The sequence below is a fragment of the Otolemur garnettii genome, unplaced genomic scaffold (genome assembly GCF_000181295.1).
Source record: "Otolemur garnettii isolate 467f Iridium unplaced genomic scaffold, OtoGar3 scaffold00038, whole genome shotgun sequence".
Classification (NCBI taxonomy): Eukaryota; Metazoa; Chordata; class Mammalia; order Primates; family Galagidae; genus Otolemur; species Otolemur garnettii.
Window position 1 is genome coordinate 5,378,763 of NW_003852433.1, and position 11,931 is coordinate 5,390,693.

The 11,931-nt window shown below is 54.7% G+C and overlaps 2 protein-coding genes across 5 annotated transcripts in view; one reads left to right on the forward strand and one right to left on the reverse strand.

The window, feature by feature from the left end:
• CCDC157 (coiled-coil domain containing 157) overlaps positions 1-7,279 on the forward strand; it is a 9,903-nt gene extending 2,624 nt beyond the window's left edge. The window contains exons 2-10 of the mRNA XM_023513301.1: positions 150-321; positions 1,005-1,650; positions 2,257-2,334; positions 2,684-2,874; positions 3,982-4,158; positions 4,281-4,449; positions 5,513-5,652; positions 6,083-6,171; positions 6,257-7,279. Coding sequence (XP_023369069.1) covers positions 150-321; positions 1,005-1,650; positions 2,257-2,334; positions 2,684-2,874; positions 3,982-4,158; positions 4,281-4,449; positions 5,513-5,652; positions 6,083-6,171; positions 6,257-6,506 — 1,912 coding nt within the window. The 3' untranslated portion in view covers positions 6,507-7,279. The remainder of the gene's footprint in view (positions 1-149; positions 322-1,004; positions 1,651-2,256; positions 2,335-2,683; positions 2,875-3,981; positions 4,159-4,280; positions 4,450-5,512; positions 5,653-6,082; positions 6,172-6,256) is intronic.
• Positions 7,280-8,034: 755 nt separating this feature from the next.
• RNF215 (ring finger protein 215) overlaps positions 8,035-11,931 on the reverse strand; it is a 7,571-nt gene continuing 3,674 nt past the window's right edge. The window contains exons 6-9 of one of the 4 annotated variants that reach the window (XR_002773437.1): positions 9,729-9,845; positions 9,510-9,653; positions 9,008-9,296; positions 8,035-8,850 (exon numbers count right to left, since the gene is read on the reverse strand). Coding sequence is in view for 3 of the 4 variants with exons in the window: in XM_012805187.2 (XP_012660641.1) it covers positions 9,093-9,296; positions 9,510-9,653; positions 9,729-9,845 (465 nt within the window). In the remaining variant the exon portion in view is untranslated. Of the gene's footprint in view, positions 9,297-9,509; positions 9,654-9,728; positions 9,846-11,931 lie in introns of all 4 variants that reach the window. The other 3 variants (XM_012805188.2, XM_023513329.1, XM_012805187.2) reach the window with 3 other exon arrangements.

Genomic DNA, 11,931 nt, shown 5'->3' on the forward strand with positions numbered 1-11,931 from the left:
GCTTGAGTCACAGGCGCCAAGCCCTAGCCCAACATCTTATGCTAAGACTCTTTAAGGGCCAAATACTTGGGCCCCTTCTCCAGAGCTATGGTGTGAGGGCACATTGGTACTAGCCAAGGTTCCAGCATCCCTGGCATCTCTGTCTATAGGCTCCTGCTGCTGCTTCAGAGCTGTGCAAGCTACTTGGAGAACCTTGGCTCAGAACAGATGATGCCTTCTGCCCGGGCTGTGGGGCCCTGCATGTCTGTGGGGCTCACAGTACGACGTTTCTGGAACAGCCTACTAAAGCTGGGCATGCTCTACCAACAGGCAGCCCCCCAGGTGGGTTGGACCCACCTTCTTTCCCCCAGCTGTGACTGTCCTCACATCACAGCTCCAACTCCCACTTCCTGGGTTCCAGTGTGTGTACTGTGTCCTTCATTAGCTCCCCACTGCTCTCCCAGTCAGGCCTGTATATACAGTATGGCAGTTAAGACTTTAGATCTTGGGGGCCATGCTTGGGCTCCCTGACTCTGCCTTTTATGCTGTGGGACTTTGGGGGAAATGTCATCTGCTCTGAACCTCAGTTTGTTCATCTGTATGATGGGGGACTGTGAGCTTCATTTGTTAATGGCTTCTCCCACAGTCCTAACAACCACTCAGTGGGGGGTGACCACTATCACCATGATGGGAAGTGAACTAAAACTGAGAGTAGTTATTGTGACGGAAGAGCAGGCAAGTTTACTAAGCAAGAGCCCAGTAACTGGCAGCTGTTACTGTCACCGTTACCCTCCTAATATCATGCATATAGTTACATCAAGTCGGAGCAGCAGAGCAGAGGCCTGGCCTGGTAAGTTAAGTCAGTGGAAAAGAGGAAGATGGTTCTATCCTATTCATGATGATGTCAGACAACACCTGAAGGTCTGCACTTCAGACAAAGCTGTCAGTAAACATTTCCCCAGAGCACTGGTCACCTCCCAGGCCCATGCCCCTCATCTGCTTTCCTTTTTGTTTCCCAACCACAGAAAAAGACAAAGCAAGGGGATGCCCCCACCTCTAAGTCCACAGCCAAGGGCGAGCCAGCCAAGAGCCTTGAACGTATGACTGCCAAGTTCTTCAAGCCCCCCTCCCCAGTGTTAGGATTGCCTCAGACCTGCCAAGAGTTGGAGAGTATCCCTGTCAGAGTCTCCCTGCAGTGTCCAACCATGACCTCCAAGAATACCAAGAGCATCCACTCCCAGACCATTGAGACAGCCCTGGTGCCCTGTGATGCGTGCACCAGTGTCCAGGGCAGCCTGCAGGAGGTGGGCAAGGTGGTCATCAGCCTGTGTCAGAGCCAGAATTTGCCCTCATCCTTAGCCCAGTTCCAGCAGCTGGTGCAGGACAGCATGGGACTCAGGCCACTGCCAGCTGCCACTGTGAGCCATTGGGCAGCAGAGCAGAGCAAGGACCTGATGCGTCTCAGTAAGCATATGGGGACCCTCTCTCAGCTTGTCAGCCCCCTCAGGACCCAGCTGGGGGAGGCTGAGGGGCAGAAGGCTGAACTGAAAAAGCAGGTGGACAAGCTGGAGCAGGCGCTGCAGCAGAAGGAGGGGGCGCGGCAGCAACAGGCAGAGGAGGCTGAGCAGCGCCTGGCTGAATGGGAGCATGACAAGCAGCACCTGCTTACAGGTCTGTGCCCCAGGGTCTGGATGCCTAGTGCTCAGGGCTTTGCCGCAGTCTTAGCGGGGGCATTCCTGCCACAGGACAGCAGTCTGGGTATAAGAAATCCAGGTTGGGGAATAGGCAAGAAGTAGGAAAGGGAAGGCAGTGAAGAAGAGTATGTTTATCCAGTGGTGACAGGTGACATCCTGAGCAGCTGAGCCCTGTCCCACTGGAGAATGCCAGGAGATGCCTCTACTTGTCATGTCAGGAGGGAAGGGAGCTGGGGCATTCATCCACTCACTGTGTTGGTCATTGAGTTACTTTCAGGTAATTCCTCTGGCCCCTTCAGCCGAGCAGAGCAGCCTCTTTGGCTTTGGTAAACTGAAGGATTTGTGCATATCAGTACCCTTTCTGACCCTCACAGTTGCCTCCATGGTAGGCATCGAGGCCTAGGAAGTACAGCCAGCCTGTGGGAAGCAGTGTCCAGACCCCTGGTACTCCCCAGAGCCCTCTAACCTGGGTGGCCCCTCTGCATTGTGACACTGCCTCCATGCTGCAGGGCATGCTGGGTGTGAAGGCCACTGGCCAGGCCCAAGGGGCCCACTGAAAGGCCTCTCTTTTTGGCTACTGTAGAAATAAGTGACCTAAAGATGAAGGTAGCTGACCTGGACAGGGAACTGAAACAGCAGCAGGAGTCCATGCAGGCTGTAGGTAAGAAGCCCCATCTCAAGCTATGTCATGGCCAGATGAGCATTCTCCATCTCTGTACCCTGAGCTTCCAGGACAAAGATAAAGGAAATCAAGGGAGAGTGGGCCTGACCGACCACACTATTGGGCAGTGGCCAAGCTGGGTTGCTATCTCCTGCCCAGACAGCACTTCTGTTTAACAAATGCACTTCAGCTGTGAGGAGTCCAGAGCCCCATTTTGTGGCGGAGAATATTGAGGCCCAGAGATGTGATATGACTCCCTCCCCGGGTGCCAACTGGATCAGAGGTAGTGTAGGAGCTTGCAGCCCGGGCTCCTCTGCCTTGCCCTTCCTGCACCTGCTCACTCCTACAGAGGCAAAGGCAAAGCAGCTGCAGGAGGAAAGCGAGCGCAGGGTGGTGGCTGAAAGGCAAGTACAGCAGCTAGAGGAGCAGGTGCAGCTGCTGGCGGGACGACTAGAGGGAGCCAGCCAGCAGATCTGCTGGGCCAGCACAGAGCTGGACAAGGAGAAGGCCCGCGTTGACAGCATGGTCCGCCACCAGGAGGTATGGCCAGAGGCCTCACCAGGCCTTGGGTGCCTGCAACATGGGTTGCACAGAGGGGGCCCCACTGGCAGGGAGTGGAGGGCTTATCTACGTATCTATGTATGGAGAGTCTGCCCTGAGCCAGGCACTGGGGGAGACAGTGAGGCCTTACTCCGGAGGGTTCCCCATCAGGCAAAGACAAGCAGATGTGCAACATCTCTCCTGCCAGATGGCTAAGAGGGGTGAGGAAAGTACTGCAAGGGTCCAGGGAGGGACAGCCATGTCTGCTGTGGGAATCCAGAACAGCTTCTGGATGGAGGTGACCTTTACGCAGGATACTAGTGGCTGATGATCAATCCATCAGCCAGGAGAAGGACAGGAAAGGCAGCAGGTGAGCCAGGATTCAGATGGCAGTTGTGCTCTTGGCAGTGGGGTCTCATGGGAGTTCCCAGGGGTGTGACTGAGGGAAGAGGTGATCAGTCACACAGTCAAGGGAGCAGGTTGGGGGCTGTCCTGGCTAGGCATACTCTCAAAGGCTCAGCAGGGAGCCTAGAGCCCCTTTGGAAGTTATCAGGGCTTAGGCCATGGATAGGGAAATCCTTTCTATCCCAGTAGGCACTTTTCTTGAAAAGTCACAACCACTACATATTAGGCATCTGCTGTGACCCTGGGCTTCAGGCTCTGCAGCCCTCTTGTTCTCACTCCCTACCACAAGGGTAGGTGATGGATCTTGTCATCCCCTTTTTGGGAAGTGGCCCATGGCCACACAGCTAGTGAGATATGGAGCCAGGACTCAAGAGTAGACTAGTGTAGGCCCTTCCTGCTTTACACTCAGTGAGTATCAGTGACATGGGCAGATGTGGAGACACTGGAGACCTAAGGAGAAAGAAAAGCTTGGTTCCTAGAGTTCCTCTGGGAGAGGGGACTGTGACTGGGAAGAGAGCCCTGCTGCAGTGCTCTCCTGGGGCTTTGCACAGTCTTTTGCTTGCTGGGCTAGCTTCCACTGTATAGGCACAGATGCAGGAGGCACAGCCAGGAGCTCCCAGGGGGCACAGCTGGGAGCCTTTTAGTCCCACATGGTCAGGAATGGGCCACACACAGCCTCCCTGCCTGTCCACTCCCGCTTAGTCCCTTCAGGCCAAGCAGCGAGCTCTGCTGCAGCAGCTAGACAGCCTAGACCAGGAGCGTGAGGAGCTGCGGAGCAGCCTGGACAAGGCAGAGGCCCAGAAGGCCTGTGTGGAAGAGCAGCTGCAGGACCTAAAGGGCGAGAAGGAGCAGGGGTGGTGCCAGCTCCGGGCCCAACAGGTGAGTGCCTCCAGCCCATCTCAAGTCTGGGGGTTGGGGAAAGCGTCCTCCCTAGGAGAGAGCCCAGAGCCATGTGGCTCAGGCCTGGCTCCTGAGCCAGGGCAAGCATCTCCCTGCCCCAGGAGATGCTGCAGAGCCTGCAGCGAGAGAAGCAAGGCCTGGAGCAGGTGACCACGGACTTGCGGCTGACCATCGTGGAGCTGGAGCAGCAGCTGGTGGAACTGAGGGAGAGGGAGCGGCTGCTGGTGGCCTTCCCGGACCTGCACAGGCCCAGCGAGGCCCAGATCCAAAGTAGGAGACCAGGGGTGGTGCTGAGGGTACAGAGGATCCAGGGTGGGCAGCTGAGGGCTCCCACAGGGAGGACACCAGGGCTGCAGTGCACCAGTGTTCAGTGAGGATAGCCAGCAGCACAGCCCCTACATAGCAGCATGACACTCAGGTGCTTCATGTGTTAGCCTCTTCCTGTGCAGACAGGGATGTGAAGTCCAGAGGTGATGTGACCATCCCCAGTCACAACAGCCAACTCCAGAGCCAGTCTGATTTCTTTGTAGCCCATGCTCTTTGCCATGTCACATGCCTATCCTTAGACTTACCTATGTTCCTTTTCCTGGCATCCCCTAAACCACACCACAGGGCTGGCTCCAAGGAGATAGCCCACAGGTGTCTAGTGTCCCAGACCCCATGGCATAGGAAGGCTGAATCCCCTTTTTGGCACAGTATAAGCTGTCAGGCAACCTGGTTTCACCTCCCAGCCCCTTAGACATCTAAAGCTCTGGGGCAAGTCCATTTGCACAGCTGTCAGGAGGAGCTGTACTTTAGTTGCTCCTGATAAACCATTACTCTTGAGCACTAAAGAGTGCTAGGCCTGAGGGGGTACTAAATGTATCCCTCTCAAACTCTCTGTGAGGCAGTCAGCAGCCCCTTTTGACAAACCAGAAAACTAAGAACCAGAATAGGCAGCAACTTGCCCAGGTTCATAGAGCCCAAAGGAAGTATCCATTACCAAAGCTGCGGGAAAGGTATCCTTGGTGAATTCCTGTGACTCATACCAGGCGCTGGCTGTGTGACTTTTGGCCAGCTTTCTTTCTCTCTGGCCTGCTGAAACCAGCTGGTCTTGGAAGAGATTCAGTCTCTGCCTTATTTGCTAAGACCCTTGCAAGGTTCTAGGGCCCATCTAGCTATCAAGTTTTATAATATTGTGGTCACCTTCCCATCAGGCAGGGGGATAGGGAAGGGGGAACAAGGCCTCATTAGGACAATGACAAGCCGATGTGCCTGTCCTCTGAGGTCCTGCCCTGCTAGGCACAAGAGGCAGACCTGGTGAGGTGGGGACCCAGACAGCATGTCCCCACAGATTCTGGCAACGTCACAGATGACATGGAGAAGCAAGTGAAGGCCAATGACATCCGTATCCAGGTTCTGCAGAAGGAGAACGGGCGGCTGCAATCAATGTTGTCTAAAATCCGGGAGGTGGCCCAGCAGGGGGCTCTCCAGGTGGGCCTGACAGGGTGGGTCCTTGGTGTCTTAGAGGAAGTCCCTACCCAGCAGAAAGGTCTTTAGAATCTACCATGGGAACTTGTCTAGAGCCCACCTTATTACATGTGGCTTTAGGCTGTGCTTTTCTGAAACATCTTCCACATTTCAAGAAGGCCTGAGGATGTTATGGATCCAGTGCTTCCTAGCTCCAAAGCTCCCTGTGGCACTTCACACCTATATTTCGTGTGCAACCAGAGCCTTATCAGGAGGCAATCTGCCCACATGTATCACCTGCTTGAGAGTTTGCAGCTGAGGATGGACCCTGCCCCTCAGAGAAAAGACAATAGTTATGGACCTGGGCCCTTCTTCCCCATCCCTGGCTGTGATACCCTTTCTGTACAGTGGAAAGGGGCCTTCTGGACCCTTCTGAGCTGGGCTTTCTTTGCAGCTGATCCCACAGGACCAGCTCTGGTCCCTTCCCAGCAAGGGAACTCAGGGTGCAGCATCCCCAGTGCAGGCTCAGCGAGTATCCCCACGGTGAGTGAGGTTTTGCCAGAGGCAGGGCAGATGAGTGGGTGGAGTAGTCCCCCTTGCTCACGGGAGATCTTGCATCCTCCCTCAGGCCCCTGGGCAAGTGGCACCCTGCTGGCAGCAGGACTGGCAGTGCGAGCAGAACCTTGCCAGGCCAGCCTCGAGCATCCTCACCTCGACAGTCCTGCAGCCGGTCCAGCAAATCCTCCCTGGAGGATGTGACCCACTCAGCCATCTGTGCCCAGAACCCCATCCGGGCCTTGGCCAGGCTGAGGAGGAGACTGTCACCAGGCCGGGGCCAGGCCAGCTCTGCACACCTGCCCCAGGAGCGACCCATGTAGCCTACAATGGACTGGGGCTGGATGGCAGGTGGCTGGCGGCCATCCACTGTAATAAAGCTCCTGCCATCTACCCACAGCAATCCTGGCCTCACAGCATGGCTGAGTCGGGGGAAGAGTCCTTCCGTTCTTATTCTGGGCATAAGCCAGTGCATCCCCAGCCACACAGGTCATTGGCCAGCAGAGTCCTGGCAGTATGAGCCCCAGAAAATGGGAACTTCCTGCCTCCCTCCTGACATATTATGGAAGAGGGGAGCACACCAAGGGCAAAAAGAAGGTTCTAGCACATAGGCCAGGCAAAAGGCAGTCTTTCTATCATTACAAGTGTCAAGGGGTAAACCTGGATACAGTGACTGGCACCAACCAAAAGGAGCAGGTTTGGAGGTGTGAGAGAAGGGCCAATGAGGACACCTGAGACAAGGATTTGGAGGCTCAGGGCTCACAGAGGCAGGCAGAGGGCAGCGATAACTTCAGCCTCCCACCCTGGCTCTGAACCTGGGGCTGGGGATATTAAGGGCCCAAGAACACCAGGCCCCCTCTCCCTGGAACACTCCTTGCAGTTAGGAAATGGTGAGAATCACAAACAGTTTCTCTAAATCCCGGAAGTCAAAGCCCCAGGAGGCCATTCAAGACAGGCCTATCCCTTGGGGCCCACCCAACCCAGGATGCCACGTGGCTGGGCACTAATGCCAACAGCTACACCAGGCACACAGCTCTAGTTTTCTTCTGGCCTCTGCTGAGTCACCTCTGTGACTGTCAGACCTTGCACAAGACTTCTCAGGGTACACACTTCCAACTGCCTAGGAATTCTCCCTTGGTGAAGAGGCCACTAGGCAGAGCATCTGAATTAAGAGGAGTCAAGAAGAGCTGTGTAGAGCTGAGCTGGCGCAACTGGGTCTGCCTAGCTCCAGCCCTCAGAGTATGGCTCCCTGAGCAGGAGGCTTATGCCCACACCCAGTTGCGAGGACCTCTTAACTGAGCAACTAACTTTCTCAGGCCTCCACCAACTTGTTGTCCATTAATTGGCTCTTAGTTCTGAAAGTCAGGGTCTGCATGGTTGAGCTCTCTGCTCAGTGTCTTAGAAGGCTGAAATCAATGTATTATAAGTTGTAAGTTGTTCCCCTGTAATGGCTCTGGGAAAGAATCCACTTCCAAGCTCATGGTGGTTTGGTAGAATTTTGATCCTTGCAGCTGTAGGACTGAGGTTCCCATTTCCTTGCTGCTGGCTGTCAACCTGGTTCTCCCTTGGCCACTACAGGCTATATGCCTTCCTTGCCAGGTGGCTCCCTTCATCTCCAAGTCAGCAATAGAATTTCTTTTTTTTTTTTTGAGACAGAGTCTCAAGCTGTCACCCTGGTAGGGTGCCTTGGCATCATAGCTCATGGAGACCTCCAATTCTTGGACTCAAGCAATCCTCTGGCCTCAGTTTTTCTATTTTTAGTAGAGATGTGGTCTCACTTTTTGCTCAGGCTGGTCTTGAACCCGTGAGCTGAAGTTATCTACCTGCATCAGCCTTCCAGAATGCTAGGATTACAGGCGTGAGCCACCACGCCTGGCAACAACAGAATTTCTTACGCAGTGAATCCCCTTCATGCTTCAAATCCCTGACTTCCTCTTCCACCAACTGAAGAAAAGTGCTTTTAACAGGCTCATGTGGGTAAGGTCAGGCCACTTGGATACTCTCATCTTAATGCTATGTGATATAGCATTAGAGCCATGGTTCCAGAGATTATCCAAGGTTGTGCCATGGTGGAGAAGTGGAGGGCATCTTGGGGGCTACCTTAGAAGTCCACCTACCCACAGGCAGTAGAACAGAAGGTGGCTTTATCTTAAAACATCCATATAGCTCTACATCTTATGTTAAAATATATCCATGTTTATTTTATTATTAAAACTTCCCAACCCGATTACACTTGTTTTTTGCTTGTTTGTTTTTTAATGGATACCCCGAAAGTTGCACCACATTTATCCTGTGGCTTCAAGTATCCTGGTCAGCAACATACAGCCCCAACCAGAAGTATAGGACTAGACAGTTTCTAAGGCCTCTGGTCCTAGCCAGGCCTGGGAAGGCAGCCCAGCTGCACAGGGAGCAGGAACCATGAGCCCCAGGGCCCAATAACTGAGGGCCACAGGGAACAGAGGTATCATGGAAGATGGTTAGGCCAGGGTGCCCCAAGGCCCGACAGCTCTTCCTTTAATACACCCCTACCCCAATAAATAAGCACCAAACCTGTCCACTATAGCTTCAGCCCTCAGGGACCCCTTGACAGGCCACAGAGAACTCCTAGAACCCTGAGGACATCTGGACTGGCTCTAAATTCTCTTCCCCCAGTGACCTGGGAGCTGCCTGTGAGGAGAGTAGATACATATGTTCCAGAATTCCAGAGAGGGGCTCCAAAGCACCCTCTTATCCTTGGATAGCAGCTACCAGCCCTGAATCCTCCACTTGGTGGTGGATATCCCTCCTTCCCAGTGTGGATATGGTGGGGTATCCTCTTGCTCACAGGTCTTGCTGTTCTGTCCATCCTGCCAAGGGTCGGGGTATAGGCCCGAGAAGTCCATCCCATGTGCAAAGTCTGTGAGGGGCAGCTAGTCATCTGAGTAGCAGTTCCCTACAGGGGAAGAGGAAAAAAGAACAGGGAGGGAGGCAGCAGGTGGAGTCAGCCAAGGGCCCCACACCTGTTGCTCACCTAGGACGTTGAATTTGCACAGAGGACAGGTCTGCTGGAGCAGCAGCCATGGGTCCACACAGTCTCGGTGGAACTCGTGCTTACAGGGCAGTACCCGGAGCCACTGCAGGGGTAGGGGAGGAAGGGCTCAGGCCAAAGGGGTAGGACTCCAAGCAGGGGTACCTGGTCCCATGTCCCTCACCTGAGCTGGGAACCAAAACCCTGTGGCATATCCACCCCCATGATTCTGCTTTCTGTAACCTGGTGGGAGGTCTCTCAGCAGTCAGTGGGAGGCAGCCAGGTCAGCCAATGGCTGGTGCCTACCCAAGGTACTAACCTGCTTGTTGCAAAAGTAGTCCAGGCATACAGCGCAGGTCTCAGTGCCAGGCTCTGGGAGGCCCTGCACTGCCCTGCTCAGACGGCAACGCCGCGTCTTGAGGGATGCCAATCTCCGCACTACACGGTGCTTAAATAGGTCCACCTATGGGGAAATGACAGCCACGGTCTTGCACACCCAAGGGCTGGGGGCATGGGGCTCCTCACGATGGCTCCCCACCTGGCCTCTGGGCTCCTGCTGGTTCTGCCGTGATGCTTGCCGCTGGGCCTGGACCACGAGGCCTGTACACAGGAGCATGGCCACCAGCAGGATGGCATTCCACAGCTGCTGCAGGGGCTTGCAGGGAGGCAAGCAGGTGTCAAGGATGCTGGGGCTGTCCCATATTCTTTACCCAGGAACATCTACCCCAGGAATACCAGAGGCCCACACAGGTGAGGGCCTCTGCATCCCTCCCACATGCATATTCCTCAGGGTCTGCCCCAGCTGCCGCCTTTATACCCTATACCCCAAGGAGAGCCATATTTGTTCCCAGCCCAGGGCTCTTCTGAGCAACAAACCAGGTGTTTTGCAATCATAGAAACTTCTACGCAGCCTCAAGGACTCCCCAACCCATTTTCCTGTCCAGTACCTAGTCACCCTCCCACCTCAGCCCACCCCAGGTTTCCTCAGGTCCTGCCACCACTCACTTCTGCCCAGGCTGAACACTGGCACAAAGGGAGCCAACCCCCAAGCCCACTGCTTGGCTCTCCTGGGAGTCTCATGCCATCCTTCCCACCCATTTCTCACAGCCACAGGGATCTCACCTGCACACCTTGACCCCAGAGCTCCTCTGCCTGACACATTTCCCTCTAGTACAGCTCCACCTGCCACCTCTCTCTTCTCAGCGTCCCATGCTTCTGACTAGTCTTTCACACATTGTTCCTTATCTTGAGGACTCTTTTCTTCCTTGCCCCCTTCCTTGGCAAATGCCCCTGGATACCCCTTGTTTCAGCAGCTCTCCCTGACCACCATGGCTGGCAAATATACCTCCCAGATACCTCACCACCTTAACCACAAGTTTCCTTGCTGCTGCCCTCTGTTGTGCATGTGCTCCTGTTGGTAGGACGTGACCATACTGACATGGTCACCACTGTAGCCCCAGGGCCTCACATGGCCTTTGTGGAAAGGAAACAAGATTAAAAGAACACTTTAACTAGTGTCCAGGGACCCTGGGGGGCCAGAGTTACTGGGGGAATCACACTGACCTTGACTTAACACCTACCACATGCAGTGTGCTTCTAGGCTCTGCCTACTGAACAGCTGGCTCAAGAAATGATGTGGCAGAGAAAGCAAAAGATGGCACATCACGCTGTTCCCCACAGGCACATCACTGCACACGGCCTGGAGATGTGTTATAGTTGATAAACATCATCTGAAAGCTGTCTGTATTCCGAGTGGCTCTCTGCCATCATGTTCTTCCCTGACCAATGCTAAAGTTCAGCTACTGTCGTGTAGGAGAAGGGCTGAGAAATGATTTGATGTTAAAGAGGCTGGGTGCTGCTAGTGCTGTAAGAGGTTGCTCTTGCTCGGGGTGGAGGCACTTTGGGGGCCGTTACTGGGTCTGTGAGCCCCAGGTCCCCTCTCTGTCCTTCCCCCAGGACAGCTGCAGGTAGGCAGTGGCACCTGTTCCAGGAAGCTGTCCCCAACCTCCAGGCTGAGCTCAGGTGCTTTCACTGGAAAGTCCTGTGCCCACCACCAGCTCAATGCTCACCCCAGCAGGGTGAATGCACTTCTCTGGCCTATCTGTTTCCTAGGATAGGCCCCCATGAGGCCCAGCTAGAGTTGCCCTGCCTTTATGCCCCATGCCATGCTATGCCCATGCCATAATGGCCTGCAGCCATTTCAGCACAAGCACTCTGGGGCAGAGCCTGCTCTCAAGATCTGTGCTTTGGAGCAGCCAGCAGGGACTAGATGGCCTGAGGGTACAGCCAGCCTAAAGCTCAGCTGCAGAGACCCAGCCTCCCCAAGCTCAGCTTATCTTGGGAAGCCCAAGGTGAGGGGGGAGGGCAAGGTAGTGGCTGATGTTGTTCATCAGCCATTCCCAATACAAGGGTGCTATAGCTCTGGACCCCTGGAGGCTGGAGTGACTGTGCCCTCAAGTTAGAGCTGAGAGCCCCATGTCCATAAGACAGCCACTGAGATGCCTGCCACAGCCACCCTGCAGACACCTTAGCTTCCATGGCCACCCAATACTTGCTGGGCTCACTAGACCCTGATCAACAGTATGGCTAAGGCTACTGAGCTTTGCACACTGTACCCATCAGACTGCCCTGCAGACCACAAGCATTCCCACCTCCTGGCCTCTTACCAAATGCCTGCCCTGTCCAGAAGTCTGTGTAGGCCATTCATGTGTTTACAAATAAGGAACATGAGACCTGGCTCG